The sequence below is a fragment of the Salvelinus alpinus genome, chromosome 27 (assembly GCF_045679555.1).
Source record: "Salvelinus alpinus chromosome 27, SLU_Salpinus.1, whole genome shotgun sequence".
NCBI lineage: Eukaryota > Metazoa > Chordata > Actinopteri > Salmoniformes > Salmonidae > Salvelinus > Salvelinus alpinus.
Genome location: NC_092112.1, coordinates 38,420,567 through 38,447,195, shown reverse-complemented (window position 1 = coordinate 38,447,195; position 26,629 = coordinate 38,420,567). Strand labels below are relative to the sequence as shown.

General features: G+C 42.1%; 1 protein-coding gene across 1 annotated transcript; it reads right to left on the bottom strand.

Annotated features, from left to right (window-relative positions):
• Nucleotides 1-3,687: 3,687 nt before the first annotated feature.
• On the bottom strand, nt 3,688-26,091 carry LOC139556525 (potassium channel subfamily K member 10-like). Its single transcript, XM_071370582.1, has 7 exons — nt 25,584-26,091; nt 21,016-21,401; nt 9,523-9,640; nt 7,950-8,110; nt 6,474-6,666; nt 4,848-4,990; nt 3,688-4,505 (listed from the first exon to the last, which is right to left on the bottom strand). The coding sequence occupies exons 1-7, from the start codon at nt 25,636-25,638 to the stop codon at nt 3,825-3,827; spliced, it is 1,737 nt and encodes a 578-aa protein (XP_071226683.1). The 5' UTR covers nt 25,639-26,091; the 3' UTR covers nt 3,688-3,824.
• Nucleotides 26,092-26,629: the final 538 nt, after the last annotated feature.

Here is a 26,629-nt window from a genome sequence, read left to right as displayed (position 1 = left end):
TTCCTCTTTCCCTCGATCCTGACTAGTCTCACAGTCCCTGCCACTGAAAAACATCCCCACAGCATGATGCTGCCACCACCGTGTTTCACCGTGGGGATGGTTCCAGGTTTCCTCCAGACGTGACTCTTGGCATTCAGGCCAAAGAGTTCACCTTGGTTTCATCAGACCAGAGAATCTTGCTTCTCATGGTCTGAGAGTCCTTCAGATGCCTTTTGGCAAACTCCAAACAAGCTGTCATTTGCCTTTTACTGAGGAGTGGATTCCGTCCGACCACTCTACCATGAAGGCCTGATTGGTGGAGTGCTGCAGAGATGGTTGTCCTTCTGGAAGGTTCTCTCATCTCCACAGAGGAACTCTGGAGCTCTGTCAGAGTGAACATCAGGTTCTTGGTCACCTCCCTGACCAAGGCCCTTCTCCCCCGATTGCTCAGTTGGGCCGGGCGGCCAGCTCTAGAAAGAGTCTTGGTGGTTCCAAACTTCGTCCATTTAAGAATGATAGAGGCCACTGTTTTCTTGGGGACCTTCAATGTTGCAGACATTTTTTGGTACCCTTCCCCTGTGCCTCGACACAATCTTGTCTCTTAGCTCTACGGACAATTCCTTTGGCCTCAGGGCTTGGTTTTTGCCATTCCAAATCATGTCTAATCAATTGAATTTACCACAAGTGTACTCCAATCAAGTTATAGAAACATCTCAAGGATGATAAATGGAAACAGGATGCACCTGAGCTCAATTTCAAGTCTCATAGCAAAGGTTCTGAATACTTAAATCTTTTTGAAATTTGCTAACTTTCTAAAAACCTTTTTTCGCTTTGTCATTATGGGGTATTGTATGTAGATTGATGAGGAAAAATATGAATTTAATACATTTCAGAATAAGGCTGCAACGTAACAAAATGTGGAAAACGTCAAGGGGTCTGAAAACTTTCCGAATGCACTGTATATATCGATCGACAACCTGCAAGCCAGTTGGTTCGCAAAAGCAGCTGAAAGGCTAGCTACCAGCTAGCTAGCTACCTTGCTATTGTTTTTATTTGAATTAAGAATAAGTGTCAGTCAGCGCCTTGGATATGGCAGAGGAATGTCGAAAGGGAGATTATCTCTCAAGCGGTTACTCCAAGGTGGACTATTCCTGTTATTGATGTTCATTGAGCTTCTGAAGCTGGAGTGACGATTTCCATCACCAATGTGGGTGCTACAGAACATTTTGGGAGCGGTTTATCACGGAGTCTACAGAGAGCGACAGGGGATGGGGTTCCTGATCTGTCCCCCTGTCTTTCCCCCTGCTGGAGGTGACCACCCACCCCCCTGCACAAGCCTGCTCCATCTGTGCCTGCTGACGAGCAGGACTGTGAGGCGGACGACAGCTCAGATAGTGAAGTGGAGACAGTTCGAGTCCGAGTCAGCTATCATCTGGACTTACACCGCCGTGGAAGATCTTTGTCCATGCAGCCCATAAACTATCAATTTACTTGATTCTTGTTTTAGCTCTTTTAAAGAATCTTTGAGATTGTTCTTGTAATTACGTTTTATTTTTAGAGCCCCCAATGGAAATAAGTCAGACTTTCTGTTATCCCTGTCATGTTTACAAAATGTATGTGCTGTGTGTATATGTATTTTTAACTGGCAAAATGCAATCTATCAATCAAGAATAACGTAGCCTGATGTTTAATTTTTGCTAGCGCTATTTTTACCTTCAAAGATGTTATTCTACAAGACTCTATCCTCCAGTTTAAGAGGAACAATTGCACCTTCTCACTGGGACGGAAGGTGTTGATCAGTATAAAAGAGTGTGGATTTTATATTTTAGTGTCTATACAGGATTTTAGAGCAGGAAACAGCCCTGGAGGTGAAACAGACAGTCTCTTGAGATGGACACAGATAAAAATGACTGCAAAAGTGTATGGTTTGTTTCAGCGACAACAAGGTCATTGCCGATGAGAGCGAAAGCGATACACAGCCAGAAACATCCTTTTTCCGGCTTGATGAAAACCTCTGATAAGGTAGAGACTGAGAAATAGAGATGTTGGCAACACAATAACTCTGCACTCAGAGGGGAAACAGGCAACTTCCAATAGCAGTGATATTTATTTCCAAAAGGCACTCACTACATTTAATGTAATGGTGGCATAAGTAATACTGTGAACAACGTCCAAATACTGAGCAGGTGTTGCCCATTCTACCTCAACATGTGCAGTTACAAAACGCTATGCTAAGCATCTTCTTGTGAAGCATGTGGTGGTATACAACTAATACCAAATAGCATGATAATATATTTGGAAAATATCATGCTTTTTAGTTCTATATCTTATTTAAGCTTTAAATGTTGCATTTCTTTGTAGCGTTTTTTTTATAACAAACATAGATTGAAAGTTCATAGCTGCATTCACACTAGGCTAATGCTGCACCCATATTAATGCAAACACAAATAATGGGAAGACTGTGTACATACATAACATTTTTGGTGTGGATAAACGTGTGTGTGTGTGTGTGTGTGTGTGTGTGTGTGTGTGTGTGTGTGTGTGTGTGTGTGTGTGTGTGTGTGTGTGTGTGTGTGTGTGTGTGTGTGTGTGTGTGTGTGTGTGTGTGTGTGTGTGTGTGTGTGTGTGTGTGTGTGTGTGTGTGTGTGTGTGTGTGTGTGTGTGTGTGAGAGAGCGAGAGAGATTGAGAGATGCGTAGGGGTATTGTTATTTAACCCATGCACCTTAAAGGGTTTGTAATGACATTATTGTAATACAATTAGTAAACCACAGTCAAGACGCAAAGTGCACGTTTGACTCATGCACGTTCTCAGTGTCATCATCTCTCCTCTGTAATATGAACATATAGATGTACTTCACAGACGTTACATGGTACACTTAAATCAAGTATAACAAAGATGTCAGCTAACAGTAACACACTGTATTCAAGCAAATCATTGTATCGATGTACGGTATCATACAAGTTTGCGCCAAAAAAACATCCGTCTCACAAATTTGACAGTATCCTGTCTAAGCAATTAGGGCCATTTTTCCTTCCTGCAATATGGCTTACCTTCCGTTCCATTGTCATAAGCTGTCATCTTCAGAAAAGCAATTCTAAGTGCAACCAAAGCTCCTCTAATGCTACAAAGTGTGAATGCAGTATACTTTAGAAACATTTCTACGACAACATTAGGACGACAAGCCCTGAGATTGTGTTAATGAAAGTTCATGAACTTAATAGCGTAATCACACACTTTCAAGACAGTTTAGCTCAAGGACCATGCACAGACAACATTGTGGTTGTTTTTTATAATTTTTTTCATACATTTTCAGAGTTTATGTGTCGTGACGGAATGAGAACAAAGTCGTACATTTCACAATAACCAAATCCAGGTGAGTCTCCAGTTGTTGTTCTTGTTCAATTGTTGCTCTATTCTCAGCAGCTCAGTTCTCATGTCCTAAAATGACCTCAGATATGTGTTTAGGACCAGCACCGTCTCGTCGAAGTCCACTACGTACATACAAGTCACAGACACATCAAAGCATCTTACTTGCTTTATTATCGACTCTTCAGAATAGCAGCCATCTTCTCTTTCAGTCAAAATAAACCCCATCATTTTGGTTGTTCTGTACCACAAGAACCTCCCATCTAAAAACAATTACCGGGTGATTGTAGAAACGTATGATGTTAATGTCTTTCCTTCAGGTTATTAGGGCACAGTGAATATTGAATAACATTACATAGCACACAGGGACACAACAGTTCCCCCAATATCAAGCACACAAAGGCGTGACAGAAATGTAAGGCACATATGGTGGTGACGTTTAAAACATCCTTTACCTCAGAGGAACAACCAACATTTTTAAGGATCCATCTGGATACGCAGCTCCTTTTCTTCAAGTTGAAGTGTTTCCCCCTCAGTCTTTTTTTCTTTGGTCTGTAGTGGTATGAATGGTACTGTGAAACCATTCTGGGGCTTGCACACTTCGACAAACAGCGGCAGATCGGACATGCTGGTGTTGAACTTTTTGTCTAACCCCTCATCTTCCTCCTCCTCCTCCTCCTCCTCTTCCTCCTTCCTCTTCCCCATCTCCATAGGCGGAGTACTAAAGGGCCTGCATTGTAGCTCATCTGGGATATTCTTCTTCAGCTCGCGGTTCTTGTTTCTCTTGGCCAGCTTGGTGACGGAACCCAGGCGATTAAAGATGTTGTCGTCTGAGGAGGCCACACTTTCGGACCGGCGCGGATCACACTCTGCCCCCCTTAGACGCAGGTTGTTGAGTTTCATGTCGATGCTCTCCTGAGACGAGGTCTTGTAGGGGTTGGTGTCCAGACTGTTAAAGGCGGCACGGCGTTCCGGGGAGAGCATGTCCGTGGAGACGGCCCACTGGTCCAGGCCCAGCTGGCGCCGCTCCATGCTGCGGATGGTGGCGGTCCGCTGGAGCTTGTCGCTGACCTCCACACTCAGGCGTCGCCGCGTCTCCCGGAACTCGGCTCGCACGTTGGCCTTCCACTCGGCCGCGTGGGCCTTGATCTCTCCGACCTAGAGCACGGGAAAATAAAACCAAGGTCATTCCACACCATAAAATACTATAACGCAATTGGATAGTTAATCCAAATTACAGAATTGGTGGCAGTAGCTAGGTAAACAAAATTTAAGCTATCTGCCAATATCGAATATGTCTATGTTCTGGGAAATGTTCTTGTTACTTACAACCTCCTGCTAATCGCATAAGCAGGGGACCCACCAATCCTGAAGAATTAATGTTCTTCTAATGGGACATTTGACAAAATACTAAGCCCATGTAGTGTTCAACTATACCATTACATCTCTATACCATAGTAGTATGGTCATATAATGTAACCTATAAGTAAATTATCTTACCTCCTCTTTTGTTTTCTTGGACAAGACCCTCAGCCAGTCACCAATCATGCTCAGAACAGCAGCGAAATAGGCCAACCCCACCAGAATCCAGAACCACACCAGTGGTCTATACCAATTACGATACACGACCCTCCGGTCCCCTCCTATAGGATGTAAACAAACAATGAAACATTCAGCATGATGAGATACATGGGTCATGTTCATAAGAGCTAACCATAGAAAAACATTTTTAAATGGTAAACAAAAATGTGTGTTTCTTATTGGATAAGTGCAGGTAATCCCTCCCTGTGTCAGTCCATTTTCTTCCTTTTGGTTAAACATGACCCTGATAAACACTGATTCTATTGGCTCATTTTCTACCTGAATATCTTAAGCTGATGGGCTAAAATCCATAGAACAGAAACGAACAAAGCTATTTTTCTCAGACAAGCGCTTGTATGTCAAAGAGTGATTGGGAAATAAATCATCTGTGCAGTGTTGCAGCAGCTTGGTCAGTGAGATCAAGCTATGAGAGCCTCTTGATACAACTACCTTTTTTATGTCGACATCTAAGACAAGAAACAACTGCATGTCTCAATATCAGCACCCTCCATTAATGAGGAATCTTGAGCCCTTGTAATAATGGCACAGCACAAGGTGCAAAGTTGTGGTAGGAAAATGTTTGAAAAGTAGGTCCTCCAACCAGAAATGTCATGCCCATAGGGGGCACAGGGGTAATTGCCCCCTCACATTTGTCCTGTTTAAAAATTAAAAATTAAAATAAATGTTTTTAATATTTTGTGGATTTTGCTCTGTAATACTATTAGCCACCTAGCAATTTTATAAAGTTTGCTTTAGCTAGCCTAGATAGGTTTCCAAGCTACCAAGAAGCCATTTCAAGCTATCAATCAAGTTAGAGTAGCTAGCTTGTCCAACTACTGTAGCTTAGCTGGCATGCCTGCTGGCAAAGTTGATAGACTTTAGAAAAGCAAGCAATAACTAAATGTACTGAATAAGACACATTATTTTACACAGATTTTAGCAGAGATCCAGAGAAGGATATTTAGTTTATTTATAAAATGAACCAACAGGAGAATACAGAGTTCAAGAGGTATCCTTAGATATGCAGAAAAATATATATATTTTACACAGAATTAAGAATAATTATTCACGTATGTTGTGCCCCCTCAGATTTTTGGGGTGCATGACGTCATTGCCTCCAACCATAACCAAGTTTGAAGCAAAATGAATGGCCGCAACAGTTGTTATATTGACAATTTTGACACTTTAATTAAAAGGATGTATTAAATCAAATCAAATTTGATTTGTCACATGCGACGAATACAACAGGTGTAGACCTTACAGTGAAATACTTACTTACAAGCCCTTAACCAACAATGCAGTCAATAAAAATAAGTGAAAATGTGAAAATAAAAGTAACAAATAATTGAACAGCAGCAGTAAAATAACAAAGGTGAGTTGTTATTAGTTGTTATTCGCATGCACTGTATGAGCCTTTATGATGTATTAGTGTAGAAAACTGACTCAAAATGGCTGTTATTTAAGTAAGAATCACTTTCAGATAATCATCTCATTATGGAATTATTCACAACACAAACATGAACTAATAATTAATCTAGCTCTCACCTGCCACATAGTCTCCTATTCCAATAGTTGTCAGGGTGATAACAACAAAGTAGATGGCCTCCAGTCCAGTCCAGCCTTCTATGTGTTTGAAGATGACCGCTGGAATGGTGACAAAGAGGATACAACCCGCCAGGATGAAGAGTAACGTGGAGGCCACTCGGATCTTGGTCTGGCTGATCTGGTTCTGTTTATGCTGGGAGAGGAGAAGAAGACACACATATGCACACACACAAACAAACACAGCACACACACACACATACAGAAGAACAGGCACACACAGGCCGTAAGGCCAAGGCCATTCTGTGCACACAGTGTGTTGTCGTTCTGTGGTGGCGTCACTACTGCGTTCGCATGATGAGATTCATGACTCTGACAAGGTGGGGCGTCTACAGTATTTCCACACTCTGACACCGCCTGGTGATAAGCTAAACATGCATAAGATGCATGATTAGCTCAAACGAGGCGTAATGGTGATTGTGACTGTGGGCTGTCACAGAGGCACAGCTCACTCAGTACAGCTCTCACACTAGGTGTTCCTGTTCTGAGAAATGTAAACACACTGTAATACACCACAGGCCAGAACAGAGCGGAGGGTAGCTGTTGGGCCCATCAGAATAAAGCACAACAGCCATCACCCCCTGCTTATTAACAACCCATAATGTAGAGCCCACACATCATTAGTAGATGATAACACCTCACTCAGTACTGAACACTTTCACGTTCAACCTGGGGGCATAGGCAAGAGTGGGGAGCCAGGCCCACCCACTCAGATTGAGAAAAAATTGTTGTTATTAATATTTATTTTTTATGCTCTTTACAGTGTCAGTGTTCCAAACGCGACATTATGTATTTTTACCTAAACATGCAAACACCGTCAGATATAATTCATAGCAAGCAGTGCACTGGATTAGTCAGATTTGATTAAATATAACAGAACAGACGAATTGGAATGACATTCACTCTCACAGTATGGGTTGCCAAGAAGAACTAACTGAAAGCCACACCCCAAAAAGCCACGAATATGACTGCATTGAGGCATGTCACTGTGCTTCTATGGCTACACACACCATTCCACTGTCCACTTAATTTGTTCATTTAGCACACAAGACAGCTCATAATCAAGTGCCTTTATCACAGTCAACACATCTATATATATTTTTTTACTTTAATGAGCTGTGTTGAATAGCATAACATCAGCTATAAAAGTGCACATGTTTCTCTTTGCCCCATGGCAAAATGTGTAAAATTGCAGGAAGTTAGCTGCTGCATGCCCACCCACCAACTCATTTCTGGCACCACTGCTGTCAACTGGGTAAAAACCCATGTCTCTCTACTTTCTAGCCTATCAATACCTCACATTTAAAGTCATTGTGACGATAGGAACAATCATTAATAACTGTTTTCATAATACATTAAAACATAATTATTGCTTATATTTGTCATGTTGTTGTGGATTACTGTATGCTGTGAACTTACTCTGAACATTTTCTCCACCTTGGCGATGCTTTTCACGAATATGGTCCCTAGCTGGTCCCCCACACCGGCTAGCAGGAACCCAAACAGAGGGATGCCAAATATTGCATATAGGATACAGAAAATCTTCCCGCCCTCAGTGCTGGGAGCAATGTTACCATATCCTGTGAAAGAAACCGAGAAAGAGAAGGTCATATTTTCCCGGATGTGATGAGACTTGAATCTCTTTCTTATCAATGGCAGACACAACCACAGTGGGTTTATGCAATACCAATTCCATCTCCTTTCCTCCATAGACTTATACACATGCTGCTATCTACAAAAGGCTAGCATACTGTCTGCTAGCTAAGCTTCTGTCCCTTTTTCCCACTGCTTGCAGTGTCAGTTTCCATTTGGAATCACGGAGGTGGTAGTCGGGTTCTAATACAATCACAAATATGCCAATGAATTGGAGGTAAAATGCCTCCTTCCACCATCCATCAAATTGAAGACATCCAGTAGTCAAGAGTGCTAATGGTTTAGAAAGTTCTGTTGTAGACAATGCTATGATTGATAAGTGGATTTCAACACAGGTAACACAGAAACTATAAGGCCAGTTTCCCAGACACAGATTAATAAAACACATTTCTGGACTAAAAAAGCACTTTTAATAGATATTGTCCATTTAGCATGCTTTTTAGATTGGGTCTGGGAAACTGGCTCCTAAAGTCTTGATTGTCTCTAGTCAATGTAAACAGCATTACCTCAGGTGAAATGGCAGAATGTTTCATCAGCCCTTGCACTTAACTTGAACTACACCTACACTGCCTGGTACGGTAACTACCATAGCTGTGGAAAGTAGGGGTGATGAGGTTCCTGCAGCACCCCCTGAAAAAAGTAGTGCACTGGGCCTTTACTAGTCCTGTATTAGCGGACCGATATAGCCATCTGTAGAGCATCAACAAAACATTCTCAGCACCCCCTTATTCCTAGGAGTGGAGCAGCTCACTTCCTTCCATCTGACAGATGACTCACATACCAATCCCATATCTATCTCATGTAAGAAACCTTCAAATGCAATTTGCAGGTATAGACCTGATTCACAGCTGAACGTTCTACCAGCTAACGTGGGTAGCTAATAAACTGTCCCGTCTTTTCAAATCAGGGCAGATGACAATGACATTACTCGAGCAATGTTTCTCTGAGTATCCCAAATCAAATAATATTGTTTTACCGTGTAGGTGTGCAGTGGTTTTAGTCTACAGGTTACACTTAAGACATATTTTTTCAATTGGTTTCAACAGAGCACTTCACTTTCTACCCTGCAAAAAACTTTGGTCAATGAACAATGGCCGCAGTGTAAATAAGGGGAATTGCCAGTAATATTATCATTGTTTCAGCGAGAACGATCTATTCCCTATTCCTGAAAGGACCATTGTAAATAAAGGGTTGAATGGATGGTAAAGAATAACAAACAACAGTGAAAGTAACCACAGATGTGACAGATGACATAGGCCTCAATGGAGTTTCGATAATAGTGACCAATGTAGTACTGGAACAGGTGTGTGTAGTACTAATCCAACACTAAAACCATTACCTATGGTTGTGATGACGGTTCCGGCGAAGAAAAAGGCACTGCCCAGGTCCCAGTGACTGGAGTTATAGGATGTGTCTCCTATCGGGCTGACCCCAGCATTCACTGCATCTACAGAGTGCTGGGCACACATACAAAGACACTCATCAGACCATAAAAAATAGACTACATCAAATGGGTAAAGATGACAGCATTACGTTAAAAATTGCAGCAATTTTTGGTGGTATAGAGTCTCTTGAGAGTCTGTCTATTAGGGATCCTATCGTTACATTTTGAATAGATGAATTCTCAGGGGGGATATCCCGCATAAGGATCCATCAAACTTTCCAATGTGATTTCCTAAAGCAGCCAGTTGCGTAACATATGACTGCTGTATAGCTTACTGCTGATGACGCTTCTGCGTGGTGAATCATCATGACAGTGCCACAATGAGAAAGGTACCATGGGGGGGCGGGGCACATGATACTCAGCATGCCCTGAGCAGCCCTCACACTCTGCGCCAGTCGGCCAGTCTACCCGGCAGGAAGCCGGCACGCCAGATGGAGCTTCGGAGTGGCGAGCAACAGGATGTAGCTCAGGGTGTGAGGGATGGTGGGATAGGTGTGTGGATGCGGTTGAAGGGCAAATAAACAAGGGCAGGGGAGGAGAGGCCATGACAGTCCAGTGGTAGAGTACAGCGGAGGTGGTTTGTCAAACCATGCTTGAGTGTTAACTAACCTTGCCTGAGACCTGAAGACTTGCTCTAACTCTCAGAGCAAATGCCCTGGCATTAGTTTAGCGGGGTAACGCAGGATTGGGATGCACAGGAGACCCGGGTTTGAAATCTGGTTGGTTACACATGCAATCAGCTCCACTTTCCAAACTGACAGTTTGATATCTGATAGCTTAAGATGAGCCGTTACTGCATTGATCTAGTTTCAGCGTTGGGGAGTAACGTGTGACATGTAGTCCGTTAAATGTAAGGGATTACAAAAAAAAACAGTAACTGTAATCTGTTAGGTTACCAGCTAAAATATTGTAATCAGAGCACAGAAACTTTTGAAAAACTAGATGAGTACTTCAAGGATGACTTTTATATTCAGAAAGGATGTTTGCAAAAAAAGAAAATTGACACTTCTCAGTTTTTTCAAAGACATTCAAATCAGCATTGCAAAAAGGTGCAAGTTTAAGTTTGTTCCACCTGAGCCAGTCTGACCACAAGTCAGAGACCACTATGATGACACACCAAATGTGTTTGATCGATCCCGGGAAAAGCGCAGGAATAGGATTTTGTAGGCTACAGTCCAAGGTATGTCTTCCAATGGTGGGACTGGTGTCGGTATCCAAAGATTATGCAACTTGAATAAACACTTGGAGGTAAGGATGACAGCAGTGTTGTAGTCTACGGCTATACGGATATCACCTACTATTGATATCTACATAGCGTGTTGATGTGAATCACACTGCCGCTCTCTCATTTAGCTATTTGCGCTTCACGGATTGTGGTTGTTGTGGATGGCTGTCTGCCTGTCAAACTTGTCAGTCTATTCTTGTTCTGAGAAATGAAGGCTATTCCATGTGAGAAATTGCCAAGAAACTGAAGATCTCGTACAACACTGTGTACTATTCCCTTCACAGAACAGCGCAAACTGGCTCTAACCAGAATAGAAAGAGGAGTGGGAAGCCCCAGTGCACAACTGAGCAAGAGGACAAGTACATTAGAGTGTCTAGTTTGAGAAACAGATGCCTCACAAGTCCTCAACTGGCAGCTTCATTAAATAGTGCCTGCAAAACACCAGTCTCAACGTCAACAGTGAAGAGCCGAGTCTGGGATGCTGGCCTTCTAGGCAGAGTTCCTCTGTCCAGTGCCTGTGTTCTTTTGTCCATCTTAATTGGGGGGTTTTGATGGCCAGTCTGAGATATGGCTGTTTCTTTGCAACTCTGCCTAGAAGGCCAACATCCCGGAGTCGCCACTTCACTGTTGACTTTGAGACAGGTTTTTGCGGGTCTGGTCACGCTGTCTGGTCTAATGTAAATTTAATTAGGAGTCCTTTTATAAACACTTGGGGAAACAGGGCATTCCCTCCTTTTGTCATAATGTCTGTGCTCATGTGGGCATGGTTACTGACTGGGTAAAATTTTATATGAAAGACGATTCTCATTTAGATGGCTAAAATCACATTTCATCTTCTCACAAATAGTTTCATATTTAATTATGTAAGTTCCACAACATCTAGATGTACATCTGATAACTGGGATGTATACATTGTAGAGTTACTGTTATTTGGTTATACCGTCCTTAATGATATCACAAAATAACAACTGATCTGACATAATTGTTCTTTAAGTCCATCCCGACCAATTCCCACATTCTTTGTGTTGGGAATATTGTCTCAATGTCCAACCTTTTGATGTTGCAGTACTGCAAAGTCTCTGTTGTAACAAAGGGATTTTTAACTTCAATTTCTGCAGAGTGGGAGAGAGAGTTCCTGCAAGGTATTTACAACTATCATAAAACTGCCAAACTTCCCCCGCCCACCCACCCCTTTCTCTCTGGTGGGAGAGAGAGGTGGGGGCTCTCTCTGATCCTTACCCAGGAGGGAAAGTCATGACAATGGTTAAAACAATAATTTTGATATCACGGATGGTCAGTCCTTGCATCCATTGCTCTGTCTATTAATCTGAGAGTGGTTACATTTATCCAAGCCCATCCCTCAGCTTTTTACCAAAACAGAGGTGGGATGCCTATTTTGTTATTGTTTTATCAGTGTATTTGCACTTTAAACAGCTGCATATTATCAAGATATCAAAGTGTCACCAACAAAAATGGAAACAATAGGCCTATAGCAAATGCAGTATATGGCATTCATTTTTAACATGTTAATAGACACTTGTCAGTGGCGCTCAAAGCATGCCATTCTATGAGCGCAGCATTTATTTTTCAACTCGAATCAATGAGCCCAATAAGTCCTCCATGACAACAAAATCATAAACAACAGAGTAAGGCTGGCTAATAAATCCTTAGTTCTGGGGTGTTACGCTCAGGTAAAAAAAAAAAAGCTAATCTATACTTCCATATTTCCAGGTCCTATTCTTGAAGATCAAGGGGTATAACATTTATTGGAATGACTGGAATTCTGATAGACTTTAGTTTTTAATGTAAAGACCTAATTGAATAGTAATATTATATGTAGTAGAACGCGATGGGTTAGAAGAAGAATACATAACCAACCCATTTTAGTAAAATTGAACATCCATATATAGCCAGCTATGTAAACTTTAACACTGATTTATCTTGCAACAGGTGTCATTCAATTGGTAACATACATTTTTGTCTTCTTCTAATGCCTCTTAAGGGGAAAGTAATCAAAAAGTAACTGAATGTAATCAGATTATATTACTGAGTTCGGGCAATCCAAAAGTTGCTGATTAAAATGTTGGACAGGTAACTAGTAAATGTAATGGATTACATTTAGAAAGTAACCTATCCAACCCTGTCTGCTTTACATCTGTCCCACACTTTGTTTGAATGATCCTTATTTAATGCAAGAACTCTGACTCAGATCTTTGGACACGCTAAACTTTGAAGTACAAAATAGCTTCTTTTTAGACTTTACTATTCATTCAGTCTCTCTCCTCTCCCCTACAACGGGTTGTTGCCGTAAATGAGAATGTATTCTTCGTCAACTTATTTGGTAGAACGATGTTTAAAGCTAGAATCTTAAGTTGCCTCATCCATTTTTTGACTTAGAAATTAATGATATATACCCATTGACTCCTGAAGAATATAACTTGTAAATTCCTAATGATCTCAGTTCTTCTGTCATACCCCATCAGAACCCAAATTCAAATGTTGTTTTACTCCAATGTTTGTAAATAATGTAAATGTAAACACACACTGTATAGCCTCCAAACATGTTTAAAACTATAGTTTTGATATCATGGATGGTCAGTCCTTGCATACATAGCTCTGTCTGTAAATCTGAGAGTGGTTACATTTCTTCAGGCCCATCCCTCAGCTTTTTGGTTTCTATTAAGGATTCTATCTTTAAATAAAATGTAAATAACAAATGTTGAGCCCTATCCTACTGGAAGTGAAGAGGACATTCAGCAAATCTTGGAGGACAATGGAAGTTGATAAAAATATAATGTGCTTCGACCTGTGTTGGTTTTAAAGGTCCAATGCAGACATTTTTATCTTCCTTTCAAATCCTTTCTGGGTAATAATTAAGTACCTTACTGTGACTTTGTCAAATTTAAATGGATAAAAATAAACAAAAATGGCATTTTAGCAAAGAGCAATTTCTCAAGCAAGAATTATGGTAGGACTGTCTGGGAGTGGTCTGATTGGAGTGGGGAAGACGGAAAACGAACTGTTATTGGCAGAGAGGTTTGGAGCTATCTTTCTTATTGGTCTATTAACTGATATATTAACTGATCTCTCCAGGCAGGCCAAAACTCCATCCCACCAAAACAGGTTGAAATTTCAGGCGGTCTTTTCAAACAGCTCTTACACTTAAAAGGCATTATCATTATCACAATTTCACGGTATTATTCCAACCTCATATTGTGGAAAGATATACAGTATAAAACACAGAAAATGTAAATGTTTTACTTCACAGGGACTTTAACAACAAATAAGTATTTGATCAACTTCCACTGTCTTGCATCTTTGCTCCTCAATTCATGCACCTTGGTTGGAGAGCTCCATCCTATTCCCCAGCTCATTATTTACATTTACAGTGTATTTGGAAAGTCTTCAGATCCCCTGACTTTTTCCACATTTTGTTACCTTATTCTAAAATGGATTAAATAGGGTTTTTTGCACATCAATCTACACACAATACCCCATATAACAAAGAAAAAACAATCCCCCGATTGCTCAGTTTCCAGGAAGAGTCTTGGTGGTTCCAAAATTCTTCCATTTAAGAATGATGGAGTCCACTGTGTTCTTGGGATCTTCAATGCTGCTGAATTTTTTTGGTACCCTTCCCAAGATCTGTGCCTCAACACAATCTTGTCTCGGAGCTCTATGGACAATTCCTTCAACCCCATGGCTTGGTTTTTGCTCTGACATGCACTGTCAACTGTGGGACCTTATATAGACCGGTGTGTGCCTTTCCAAATCATGTCCAATCAATTGAATTTACCACAGGTGGACTCCAATTAAGTTGTAGAAACATCTCAAGGAACAGGATGCACTTGAGCTCAATTTCGAGTCTCATAGCAAAGGGTCTGAATACTTATGTAAAAAGCTATTTCTGTTTGTTTTTATTATAAATGTGCAAAAATTTATAAAAACCTGTTTTCGCTTTGTCATTGTCCATTTTAGAATAAGGTTGTAACATAACAAAATGTGGAAAAAGTCAAGGCATCTGAATACTTTCCGAATGCACTGTATGTTCCCATTTAGGTATGGTTTTAAACATGCTCACACCAATCTTTTTAAATGTATCAGATTACTCAAACTCCTGATGTTATAGTTTAAACACTCTGAATACTTATGTAAATATGGTATTTATGTTTTTATTTGTAATACATTTGCAAAAATGTTAAAAAACCTGTTTTCACTGTTTTCACCCCCGGTTCCCCGTTTAGTTTTTTTCCCTAGCACCACACAGCTGATTCAAATAATCAAAGCTTGATTATGAGCTGGTTATTTGAATCAGCTGTGTAGTGCTAGGCCAAAAAAACAAAACGTGCACCCAGGTGGGCCCCCAGGACCAAGTTGGGGAATCCCTGGATCAGAGGACTGGTGAAGATTTGGCACTGGGGCAGCGCAGCAGCATTCAAGAAAAATAAAAGGCGTTTAGCATTTCTATCTGAATGTGGTTTGCATCAGGACACCCTGAATGAGTCCCCCCCCCCCCCCCCAAAAAAAAAAGATTAATGTGATCTCCTCAGATGCAGCCAACACCATATTTCCACTCTGAAATATTAATTTAAAACGTAGCCTTTGTGGAAGGCCTTCTCAGTTAAACAATACATGCCACATGCTTATTGTCAGGACCTATTGACACCACATGCAGTAACGTATGCAAGCCTGCCAAGCTAACTTGGCATACGGTTATACTGTTACATTATGTTATTGACACTTGTGCAATGCAGCAAGAGACTAGACATGACTTGGCACAGGGGGACTTTATTCTTTAGTGGATGGATACTCAAAGTCACTCCCTAACCCCATAAACAGCTGGAGGAAAAACGATTCCAGAGGTTTCACAGGAGGAGGCTATCACTGTCGCCGGCACAGAACTGACAGAGAATGCTGTGGAGATAGGTATACATCTCTACCCAGTAGTCTGGCTGAAGCCCTACCCTGCCCTGCCCTGCCCTGCCCTGCCCTGCCCTACCTGTCCAATAGGCTGTAACTCTGGGCTAAGACACTAAAGAAGCAGCCTGGCACATGTCCCAGAACTGCTTATCATCTGCACTTTTCTCTGCTCTGCCGCAGAATAATCACCTTTCACATTAAATAGGAGCCCTCATGGTGCTTTGTTATTCTTAGATATACTGTATGATTAGAATATGTACCTACAGTATATGTTAGCTGACATTGGGCAGGATCTCTGCACTTTCGCAGAGACTGCATTCACAGTAAACGCTACATATGTTGGCTCAATCGGAAATCACCTGAAATTTCAACCACGCTACAATGCAGATCTTCCACGGATTTAATCGAGCGCTAATCCGAGGACATAGGAAAGTTGAGTTTTCATTATTAAGTATGCAAATGAATGCAGGTCCCAAAATAATATTTAAAGTGGTAATAGTCAAAAGGGAGTCTGGGCCCTGCCCAGCGGGCAAAACAGGTTGCAATTACATCATTATGGCGTATTTTATGAAGTTATGCCATAACGGTTATGGTTAGGTTGTATATTGGTTAGATAAGGACATTTGTTAATATATTTTTAACAACCAGGGGGAGAAAACATCTTTATCTGGTTGTTATCTGATTATCTGTCTTTCCCATAAAGTATTGATCTTGTCATGAAAATAAATCTTTACTCCGTTTTAACAAAGAGCAGTTCTAATTGGGTTCTATTTTATCAGGCAACTAGAGGTCGTGGGACATATTTTGCCCGCTGGGTTTGCTCTCCCCCATGTTAAAGGCCTTTTGCAACTTTCATCACCCTGTCAGCAGAGGGAATGTGTCAGCAGTCGCATGAAAACCCAAGAATAAATGTATCCTCAAGCGAGACATGCTGGAGAAGGAGAGGGGGTAGCGGGGGAAGAGGAAGGGAGTGGGTGAGTCAATGCACACTCGCACAGACACACTCCACACCTCTGAATCATGGCCCTAGTGTTGGGTAATTAGTAAGCACCATGGTAGGACCTCAGTGGGATGGAGTGACACACAATAACACACCAATCCCTCCCTCTGAGAGTCCCCCAGCCTGCTACAGTCTACACTACAGGCTGCAACCTACCTTATGTTTGACAATGCTGACTCAGTCGCTGAGAACAATATCATCTGGCAATATCCAGTACCCAAACAATGAGTCAGAATAAAAGGCCAAGTAACTCAATGGCTTCAGAAAATATTCAAAAACGGTCTATTGATCCTCCAGAATCAGTGTGATGGAAAGACCTTGTCGCTAGATTGTTGTGGGTACTGTAGTACATCAAGCTATGCTTATAACACGATGTGGCACACGACTGGACTTTGAAGGTCTGATGGACAAGATACTGTAATGAGTACTCGGTTTAATCCCAAGCAGCATTAATCACACCAGACTAGAGACCCGGAAGAGCAGTCGACATTCCCCAAGCCACACCTCCATCCATCGTGGGTCCTTCAGAACTATAGTTAGTCCCTAATGAATAATTGACTCCCCAGCAGATGCTCTTAAGACTTACGGCTAAATTTAGCCTTCCTGCGCTGCAAATGTCGGCAATTATTACTGCATATATCAGAAGGAATACTGTTGCTTTAACAGACGACCTACATGCCTGGAGATCCTTATCAAACGTAAAGCACTCAGAAGATGATGGTTCAATGAGAAATCCCATGTTAACTGTTAGATTACAAAATAACTTGCATGCTGCAGCATACAAGTCACAAAGATCCACTCATGAAAAAAAGCACATCTATGTCTGACACTCCTATTTCAGCTAATGTCAGTGTAGTATTTTTAGGTGGAAATGCATTTGGGATTGCAGATGCTCTGAATGCAGATGCTCCCTATGCACTAAAACATTACATTCGGAAGGTATTCAGACCCTTTCACTTTTTCCACATTTTGTTACGTTACAGCCTTATTCTAAAATGTATTAAATGAAAACATGTCCTCACCAATCTACACACAATACTTCATAATGACAAAGCAAAAACAGGTTTTTAGAAATGTTTGTAAAAAACAAACAGAAATACATTATTTACGTAAGTATTCAGACCTTTTGCTATGAGACTCGAAATTGAGTTCAGGTGCATCCTGTTACCATTTATCATCCTTGAGATGTTTCTACAACTTGTTTGGAGTCCACCTGTGGTAAATGGAATTGATTGGACATGATTTGGAAAGGCACACACCTGTCTATATAAGGTCCCACAGTTGACAGTGCATGCCAGAGCAAAAATCAAGCCATGAGGTAGAAAGGAATTGTCCGTAAAGCTCCGAGACAGGATTGTGTCGAGGCACAGATCAGGGGAAGGGTACCAAAAAATGTTGCAGCATTGAACATCCCCAAGAACACAGTGGCCTCCATCATTCTTAAATGGAAGAATTTTGGAACCCCAGAGTCTCTTCCTAGAGCTGGCCGCCGCGTCTAAACTGAGAAATCGGGGGAGAAGGGCCTTGGTCACGGAGATGACCAAGAACCCAATGGTCACTCTGACAGAGCTACAGTGTTTCTCTGTGGAGATGGGAGAACCTTCCAGAAGGACAACCATCTCTGCAGCACTCCAACAATCAGGCCATTATGGTAGATTATCCAGATGGAAGCCATTCCTCAGTAAAAGGCACATGACAACCCGCTTGGAGTTTGCCAAGAGGCACCTAAAGGACTCTCAGACCATGAGAAACAAGATTATGGTATGATGAAACCAAGATTGAACTCTTTGGCCTGAATGCCAAGCATCACATCTGGACAAAACCTGGCACCATCCCTACGATGAAGCATGATGGTGGCAGCATCATGCTGTGGGGATGTTGGAGACTAGTCTAGATCGAGGGAAAGATGATCGGAGCAAAGTACAGAGAGATCCATTAGGAAAACCTGCTCCAGAGCACTCAGGTCCTCAGACTGGGGCGAAGGTTCTCCTTCCAACAGGACAACGACCCTAAGCACATCGCCAAGAGAATGCAGAAGTGGCTTCGGGACAAGTCTCTGAATTTTCTTGAATGGCCCAGCCAGAGCCTGTACTTGAACCCAATCGAACATCTCTGGAGAGACCTGAAAATAGCTGTGCAGTGACGTTCCCTATCCAACCTGACAGAGCTTGAGAGGATCTGCAGAGAAGAATTGAAGAAACTCCCCAAATACAGGTGTGCCAAGCTTGTTTCGTCAATCCAAGAAGACTCGAGGCTGTAAACGCTGCAAAATGTTCTTCAACAAAGTATTGAGTAAAGGGTTTGAATACTTACGTAAATGTAATACTTACATTTTCTATTTTTAATATATTTGCAAGAAATTCTAAAATAATTCTAAAAAAACATTTTCGGTTTTGTCATAATGGGGTATTGTGTGTATGATATGGGGATGTGGGGAACTATTTAATCAATTTTAGAATAAGGCTGTAAGGTAATATAATGTGAAAAAAGTCAAGCGGTCTGAATATTTTCCGAATGCACTGTATGTAAGCGAATTAGTGCTGAGTTGCCTATTTTGGCTCGGGTTCTCTGCAGGAAAAGATCCATTCTGCATTCCAAGCATTACGGGCCCCCAGCAGGACCCTACGAAGGCGGTGAGCATTAGCAACTGCATTGGCATCCCTCTATTCCCCAACACTGTTTTTGTTCCAGAGAGGAATTGATTTAGCCCATTTCCCTACTACTTCAGAGTTCTACTGTAACTAAGATAAATTACCACCTCTTGTTCCGCAGTTAAAACAGTTCAAAACAAAAACAATTACAAACCCTCTCACTTCCAATCATTGCCCAAGCCCAAGATCCTTGAGTTATTGTGAGCGAAGTGTTTCCAATTCATTCACGATTAAAATTCACACTGGCACCCATGTGTTTCAATGTGTATTGTTGGTGAGCCGGCCAGGAGAAACTTGGCTTGGTGCCATACCCTGCGTTCATTATCATCCGGGGTTTTCATGGACGAGGCGTCGATATCTGGCTGATCCAAACACTTGAGTGTCACTCTGGTTGTTTTATGAGGAGCTGGAGGCATTCGGCCCTGAGAACCCTGTCGGCCCTTGCAGAAGTGAGAGTGCTGCAGTACAAGTCAAATTCTCAGTTTATGATGTTCCTCCTATCCAGATTAACCTATTTTTTTTTTTATTATTCAGGAGGTGAAACCTTAGTTTGTAGCAACTATTGTTTTCTGAACGCTGTCTTGAGCTCGGTCCAAGACGTTTGTCTCAATATAGACTAAAAGGGAGCAGGACTTGAAGAAATGGCAGGCATACCCTTGCAAGTCAAATTGATCAAGGTGACTCTAAATCAGGAAATCAATAGAATGACTTTAATGTAAAAGGCATACAATTACAGTGACAGCGGTCCCTGCCAACTTTCCTATAAGCCATCGGCCTGATGAAAGAAAAACAAATGTATATTGGCGCTAACAGTTACATAATGTATTCTTCATTGTATGGGCATCTATCATAGCTATCCCATGGTACAGATGAAGTATTGCCATGCATATGTGACAGACAGGTTTGAAACTAAGTCTGTGTTAGCCTCCTGAGCTAAAGCCTAGGCATTTGCTTGGGCAGATAACACAAATCTTCAAGATCAATCAAGCGTGGTTCCATGAACCACCTCTGTTACACATCCACCTAGGTATAGGAATTGGCATTTGGCCATTCTGATATCTATTCTCCACCTCTCCTCAGTCGTGTCTCTGAGCCATTGTTATGCCAACCATATTCCCTGTGAGGCGCTAGCAATAATGAGTGTCTTTAGGCATCACAGTTAGGAGCATTTGGTAGTGGCAGCCAAGGCCTGAACGACGTCACATGCTGGCACTCAGACTGCCTGGCATACTGGTCAAAATAACACACTCGTACCCTGTTTATCAATCACAGTACTGTACACAGTCACCCACAACGTGGTGGTCAGTGGTCAATTTCAATTCAGTCTGACATACAGCTAGACTCTATAGTTATGTTGATACACAAGCCGGTTTATTGTGGTTTGTATCCAATTTCAGGATGGCTGGCAGTGTTTACTGTGTAGTGTATGTGTGTCTGGAGGGGGGGGGGCTTAAATAACATTGGATCGATACAGAGTTCAAGTTTCAGTAGACTTGAGTCCCCACTAGGGACCCCAGACAGAGCTGAAGGAGACAGGGAAGCTCCAGTATTGACTGCAGACTGACCTAGTGGCTGCTGTTGTCTTTCCTTACCTTGATAAGCACCTCCAGCTCCGCCGGTGAGACACAGGGGTGCTTCTGCAGGAACGCCGCCTTCTCTGCGGTGATGGTCACCTTCTGGTTGCTCTCGAAAGGCTGCTCCAGGGCCCGGAACATCAGGCCTCCCCCCACCAGATAGGCAACCACCACCACAAACACCGCCACCACGGTCTTCCACTTCATGACCGTGAAAAGGGGCGAGCCATCCTCGCCCACCGCCTCCATGCTGGCCACCATGCTGGCAGGTCGCGATGGAGAGAGCCGGGGCACTGTGCAGCCCATGGGGTTCTGCATGGTGGCCACACTGGCCTGGACCAGGCTGGCACTCATCATGCCTGGCTGGACCTTCTTGGGCGGGAACAGGTTGGTCTGGACCGCCACTGCAGAGAAAAACATGAAATGTTATTGTTAGGTGCTGCAATATAGGAAAAGTGAATATGTAGTCATGTACTGCACAATCCAAATGTAAGCAAATGGGTGGAATAAAAAAGAACCCAACAACCCTACAGTATGTAAATAAGTTTAATATATTGTCTGTGTACGATTTCTACATGGAACTGGGCTTGATTTTTTTGGGCAGTTTGAGCTTAAGAATGTATTTCCGTCTATCAGCCACAGGAGTATGACAATGAAATATAAATGCAGTTTTTCTTGATATTGAGGTTTTGAGCAGCACAGGAAGAGAGAGAGAGAGAGAGAGAGAGAGAGAGAGAGAGAGAGAGAGAGAGAGAGAGAGAGAGAGAGAGAGAGAGAGAGAGAGAGAGAGAGAGAGAGAGAGAGAGAGAGACTTCCAAAAAGCATTTGATTCTATTTGGCATACAGGACTGTTCTACAAAGTTATTGAAAGTGGTGTACAGGGTAAAACACATAACATAATTAAATCAATGTATACTGGCAATAAGTGCAGCATTAAAATTGGTAAGAAAAGAACAGAATTCTTTAACCAGGGGCGGGGCCTTCGTCAGGGTTGTAATCTGAGCCCTGCACTCTTCAATATTTACATCAACGAATTGGCCACTATTCTAGAAAAATCCTCAGCCCCTGGTGTTAGTCTACACAATTCAGAGGTTAAATGCCTACTCTTCGCAGATGACCTATGCCTGCTGTCACCCACAGCACATGGCCTACAGCAGAGCCTGGACTTGCTAGAGACCTGGGCCCTGGCAGTAAACCCCAAAAAGACTAAAATAAGTATTTTCCAAAGAAGATCCAGAGCTCAGGGAATTAGACCAAAGTTCTCAATTGGTACAAAATATATAGAGTACTGCACACACTACAATTTCTTAGGTTTAAAAATAAGCTCAACTGGACACCTTAATGAGGCAGTGAATGAACTGAGAGAGAAAGCAAGCAGGGCATTCTACACCATTAAAAAGCAAATTCAAATTCAAATACCTATTAAAATTTGGCTAAAACTAATTGAATATGTCATTGAACCAATTGCACTTTATGGCAGCGAGGTGTGGGGTCCACTTGCAAAACAAGATTTCATCAAATGGGACAAACACCCCATTGAAACCCTGCATGCAGAGTTCTGTAAGATTATCCTACATGTCCAGAGGAGAACTACAAACAATGCATGCAGGGCAGAATTAGGCCAATATCCACTAATAATAAAAACAAAATAGAGCAATTAAGTTTTGGAAACATCTCAAATACAGTGACCCCCTCTCATATCACTACCAAGCCCTGCAATGCCAAGAGCTGAGCAAAGAAAAGAGTCCCCTCATCCAGCTGGTCCTGGGGCTGAGTTCACAAACCTGTTCTACTAACACACTGAAGCCTCAGGACCAGAACATCCAATCAATCAGGATAAACCAAATTACAACACAGTCAAAACAAAACTATATTGTTTATTGGGAAACACAAGCACAAACACAAAGCAAAATGCAGTGCTATCTGGACCTAAATCGACAGTACACTGTGGCTAAATATTTGACCATGGTTACTGATCAAAACCTTAGAAAAACCTTGACAAAGTACAGTGAGCACAGTCTTGCCATTGAGAAGGGTAGACACAGGAAAACCTGGCTCCCTGTAGAGGAAAGGCTGTGCAACCACTGCACAATAGCAGAACCTGAGACGGAGCTGCATTTCTTGACAAAATGTCAAAAATATAAAACAATTAGAGAGTGTCATTTCCCCAAATTTGAAACCCTTGTTCAAGGTTTCAAAGACCTCTCTGATGAGAGTAGGCTACCAGTCCTGTTGGGGGAGGATGCAGAGAGCTGTGGGTTGGCAGCGCACTACATTGCTGCCTGCCATAAGTTGAGGGACAGTGTCTGACAAACCAATCAACCTGCACATGTACTCTACTGTATGTTTATTGTTATCGTTCAATAAGAGAGAGAGAGAGAGAGAGAGAATCGCTAATGTGTTCTGTGGGCTTTCTGAAAACCCATTATTGTTAAAGGAATACTTCGCAATTTTGGCAATGTGGCCCTTTATCTGCTTCCCCAGAGTCAGATGACCTCGTGGATTCCATTTTTATGTCTCTGCGTGCAGTTTGAAGGAAGTTGCTAACTATCGCTAGCACAATTGCTAACTAGCATTAGCACAATGACTGGAAGTCTATGGGTATCTACTAGTTATCTGCTAGCACACTAGCAGATACCCATAGACTTCCAGTCATTGTGCTAATGCTAGAAGAATGCCAAAATCTCAAAGTATCCCTTTAAGAGCAGGCATCTCAGAGCAGTGGCATGGAGTAGAAAGAGGAGGAAGGGAAGCGCTACTAAGGTACACTATAGTATATTTTGGTAGATAGAAGGTGCTCTTTGGTAAAAGGTGTAAATTGGTCATCAAAAAGAAAGGAGGACCAAGGCACTCTTCATATAATTAATTAAAATGCCTTTATTAGTATGGCATGTTCAATAGAAACAAAGTTGTTTAAAAACCGACGCGTTTCGGCTTCGTCACTCCCTGACGAAGGCCATGCAGCCGAAACGCGTCGGTTTTTAAACAACTTTGTTTCTATTGAACATGCCATACTAATAAAGGCATTTTAATTAATTATATGAAGAGTGCCTTGGTCCTCCTTTCTTTTCAGTGGCATGGAGTGTTCCATCAGCACACTCCATCAGCCAGTGGATGCACATACTCTGGCCATATATGGCTGGCAGCCCCAAGCACAGGCTGAGAATGCTATTTTTTTATGGATTAAAGAAAAAGCCTTTATATATGAAATAATCATTGGTTGATGAACGATTTCCTAATGCTGTACTGTCTGAATGATATTTGAAGAAAATCCAGGAGTTTTCATGATGTACTATTAAGAGTCGTCAAAGTTCTGCCACATCCCACTGTATACTAGGTTTTGATTATGAAAACAAATATAATGAATTAGTGGTGGTGATTTATGTAACCATTCAACCACACTGTGAGGAAAAACATTCACTACACTGGTCTGGCAGGCGCAAATAATGTTGATGACCAACGCTCAACACATTGCTGGCTGCATGTAGACCATAAAAAACGGCTGACATTTCTCCCAAAAGGTCATACCGATGAAAACAGATAGCCACCTGCTGCACTGGTGGCTGGAGAGGCGGCTGGGTAAACATTTGATCGTGAGCGAGAATAGAACAGCCGCATTGACGTGCCATACATGCAGGATTGGCGGGAACTGCCCATGCAGAGCTCCAGCTCTACCTAAATCCGATGAGGTAATGTGTTTTTACCCCATCTCTCAATGCATCACAATACTGCACCAGCTGTAACACACCAAGTGCTTCTTTATGACATTATATTACTGACTGACAGTTCACATTAGCCATTTCGCCTTCACCTCAACCGACATGTTTTAGACTAGAGTCCGGCCATGGTCAATTCCCCTCAAAAACAACATAAACAAGGAATCAGACCTTGATTGGTGGCTAAATTATGTTAAGATACATTTATACATAAAATGGCAATAGGAAATGTGCTACCAGCATGAGGAAGACTAGCTACAAGGAGTCGTGCCTATCCCTGGACCTAATCTGATGGGAATGTCAATCACCAAAACAGCCGTGCGCTTTCTAAATCAAGTTGAATAGATGAAGCTCATTAATGGCAGGTAGCGTTATCCCTCGCCATGTCTCCTAGTTTATCTATCTGGACAATGTGTGCTGCTTTGGCGCGTTGCAGGCAGACAGTTTCCCCTCGGCACATCAGTGCCCACCAAATGTATCTACATCAACAATAAATGTATTATATTCTTTAGGGGTGGGATAAGAGCTATAGCCAACATGTGGCTCTAGGTGTTATTAAAGGTATAATAAGGAATAATAAGGAAAACAGCTGTGGTATGCGCCATTCCTCGTTGGACATTGGTCATGCAATGCATGATCATGTTTGTGGTGGACTCAATCACTGCAGTTATAAATTGACTTGTCAATAACACCAATGTATGTGTATCAATACATTTCCAACTTCACCTATAGTCTAATGATACAAATGTTACTTTAAGTATGTACAATTAAACGAAATAACCTATATTGACTCAATATTGGAAGCATTTAACTCAATCGATCTGCTTTCATTGATTACCCGACAAACGTTCTAAACGGTGAAATACAAACCTGGCGTAGGGTTGGGATTCCCTGGTTTTCTTGGGTTCTCCGTGGGAAATTTCATCTTGATTTTCGGTTTGCCACAATGGACCAAACCCTTGCCGAAAACAACTGACTGGAAAGAAAAAAGCCTTGTCTTTATGTAAAATCTTTCAACGCTCTTTCTATTGAATCCTTTGTTTTTAACCGAGAGAGAATGGAGAACGGTAGGGAGTAAAAACACATCATCCGTGTCTTCTTTTGCTCTTGTCAGTGAGAGCGAGGTGCACACCCGGGTAAAAAGGTAATTATGAGCTCTCCTCTCCCCGCAACAGACTCTAGTAGGAACAAGAGCAAAGCGCACACCCACTATTGCTCGTTGCACCACAGTCCACGCCTGTCCTTTTTTTATTGTAAACAACGACAAAACGCAGGAGGAGTCGGAGCTCCAACAGCGTTGACGAACTTCACGATTACATGTTCAATAATTGCTCTCTTGACCGCTGCAGCAAAGACTTCAGCAGGGCTGTACAAGCCTATGGTATCCAACGGTCGCGCTGCGCGTGCGTCTCTCTCGCTCTTTTTCATGGTAGTGCGAGCTGGCGTATTCTCACGACAACACTCCAAATCGAAGAGGCATATGCCAGCCAAAGTTCAGCATGGAGAAGTCGGGATTGCCAGCATTTTTGACGGGCAAGGCATTGGCTAATACACCTTGTCATGTGTGCCGTCCTACAAAAAAAACCTGACACTTGGATGAGGCTCACGGAATAAAGCTTCTTTATAAGGGAGACTGAATGCGGGAGCCCCCATGTAACTGGCAGATAGTGGTCCCTGCGGCAAAGCTTTATCATAATAACCTGTGCTTTGGAACATGTCATTGCATCATCCAAACATGCAGAAGAAATCAATCACATATGGATATCCTTGCCCACCTCTTCCACTTCTCATTGTTTAAGTTGTACTGTTACGTTAACATTTTGGGCGTAAAACGTATGTTTTGGTGCGTCAGACAATGCATTGCCATGAGGATTCATATTATCGTGTTGCAAATAATTGGAAGTCAATTGAAAAGG

Coding starts and splice junctions, on each gene's coding strand:
- LOC139556525 (XM_071370582.1), bottom strand. CDS start 25,638: ATGAAATTTCCCACGGAGAACCCAAGAAAACCAGGGAATCCCAACCCT. Junction 6,667..7,949: donor AGGTGGAGAAAATGTTCAGA/GTAAGTTCACAG, acceptor CTCCTCTCCCAG/CATAAACAGAACCAGATCAG. Junction 4,506..4,847: donor CCAAGAAAACAAAAGAGGAG/GTAAGATAATTT, acceptor CCCGTGCTCTAG/GTCGGAGAGATCAAGGCCCA.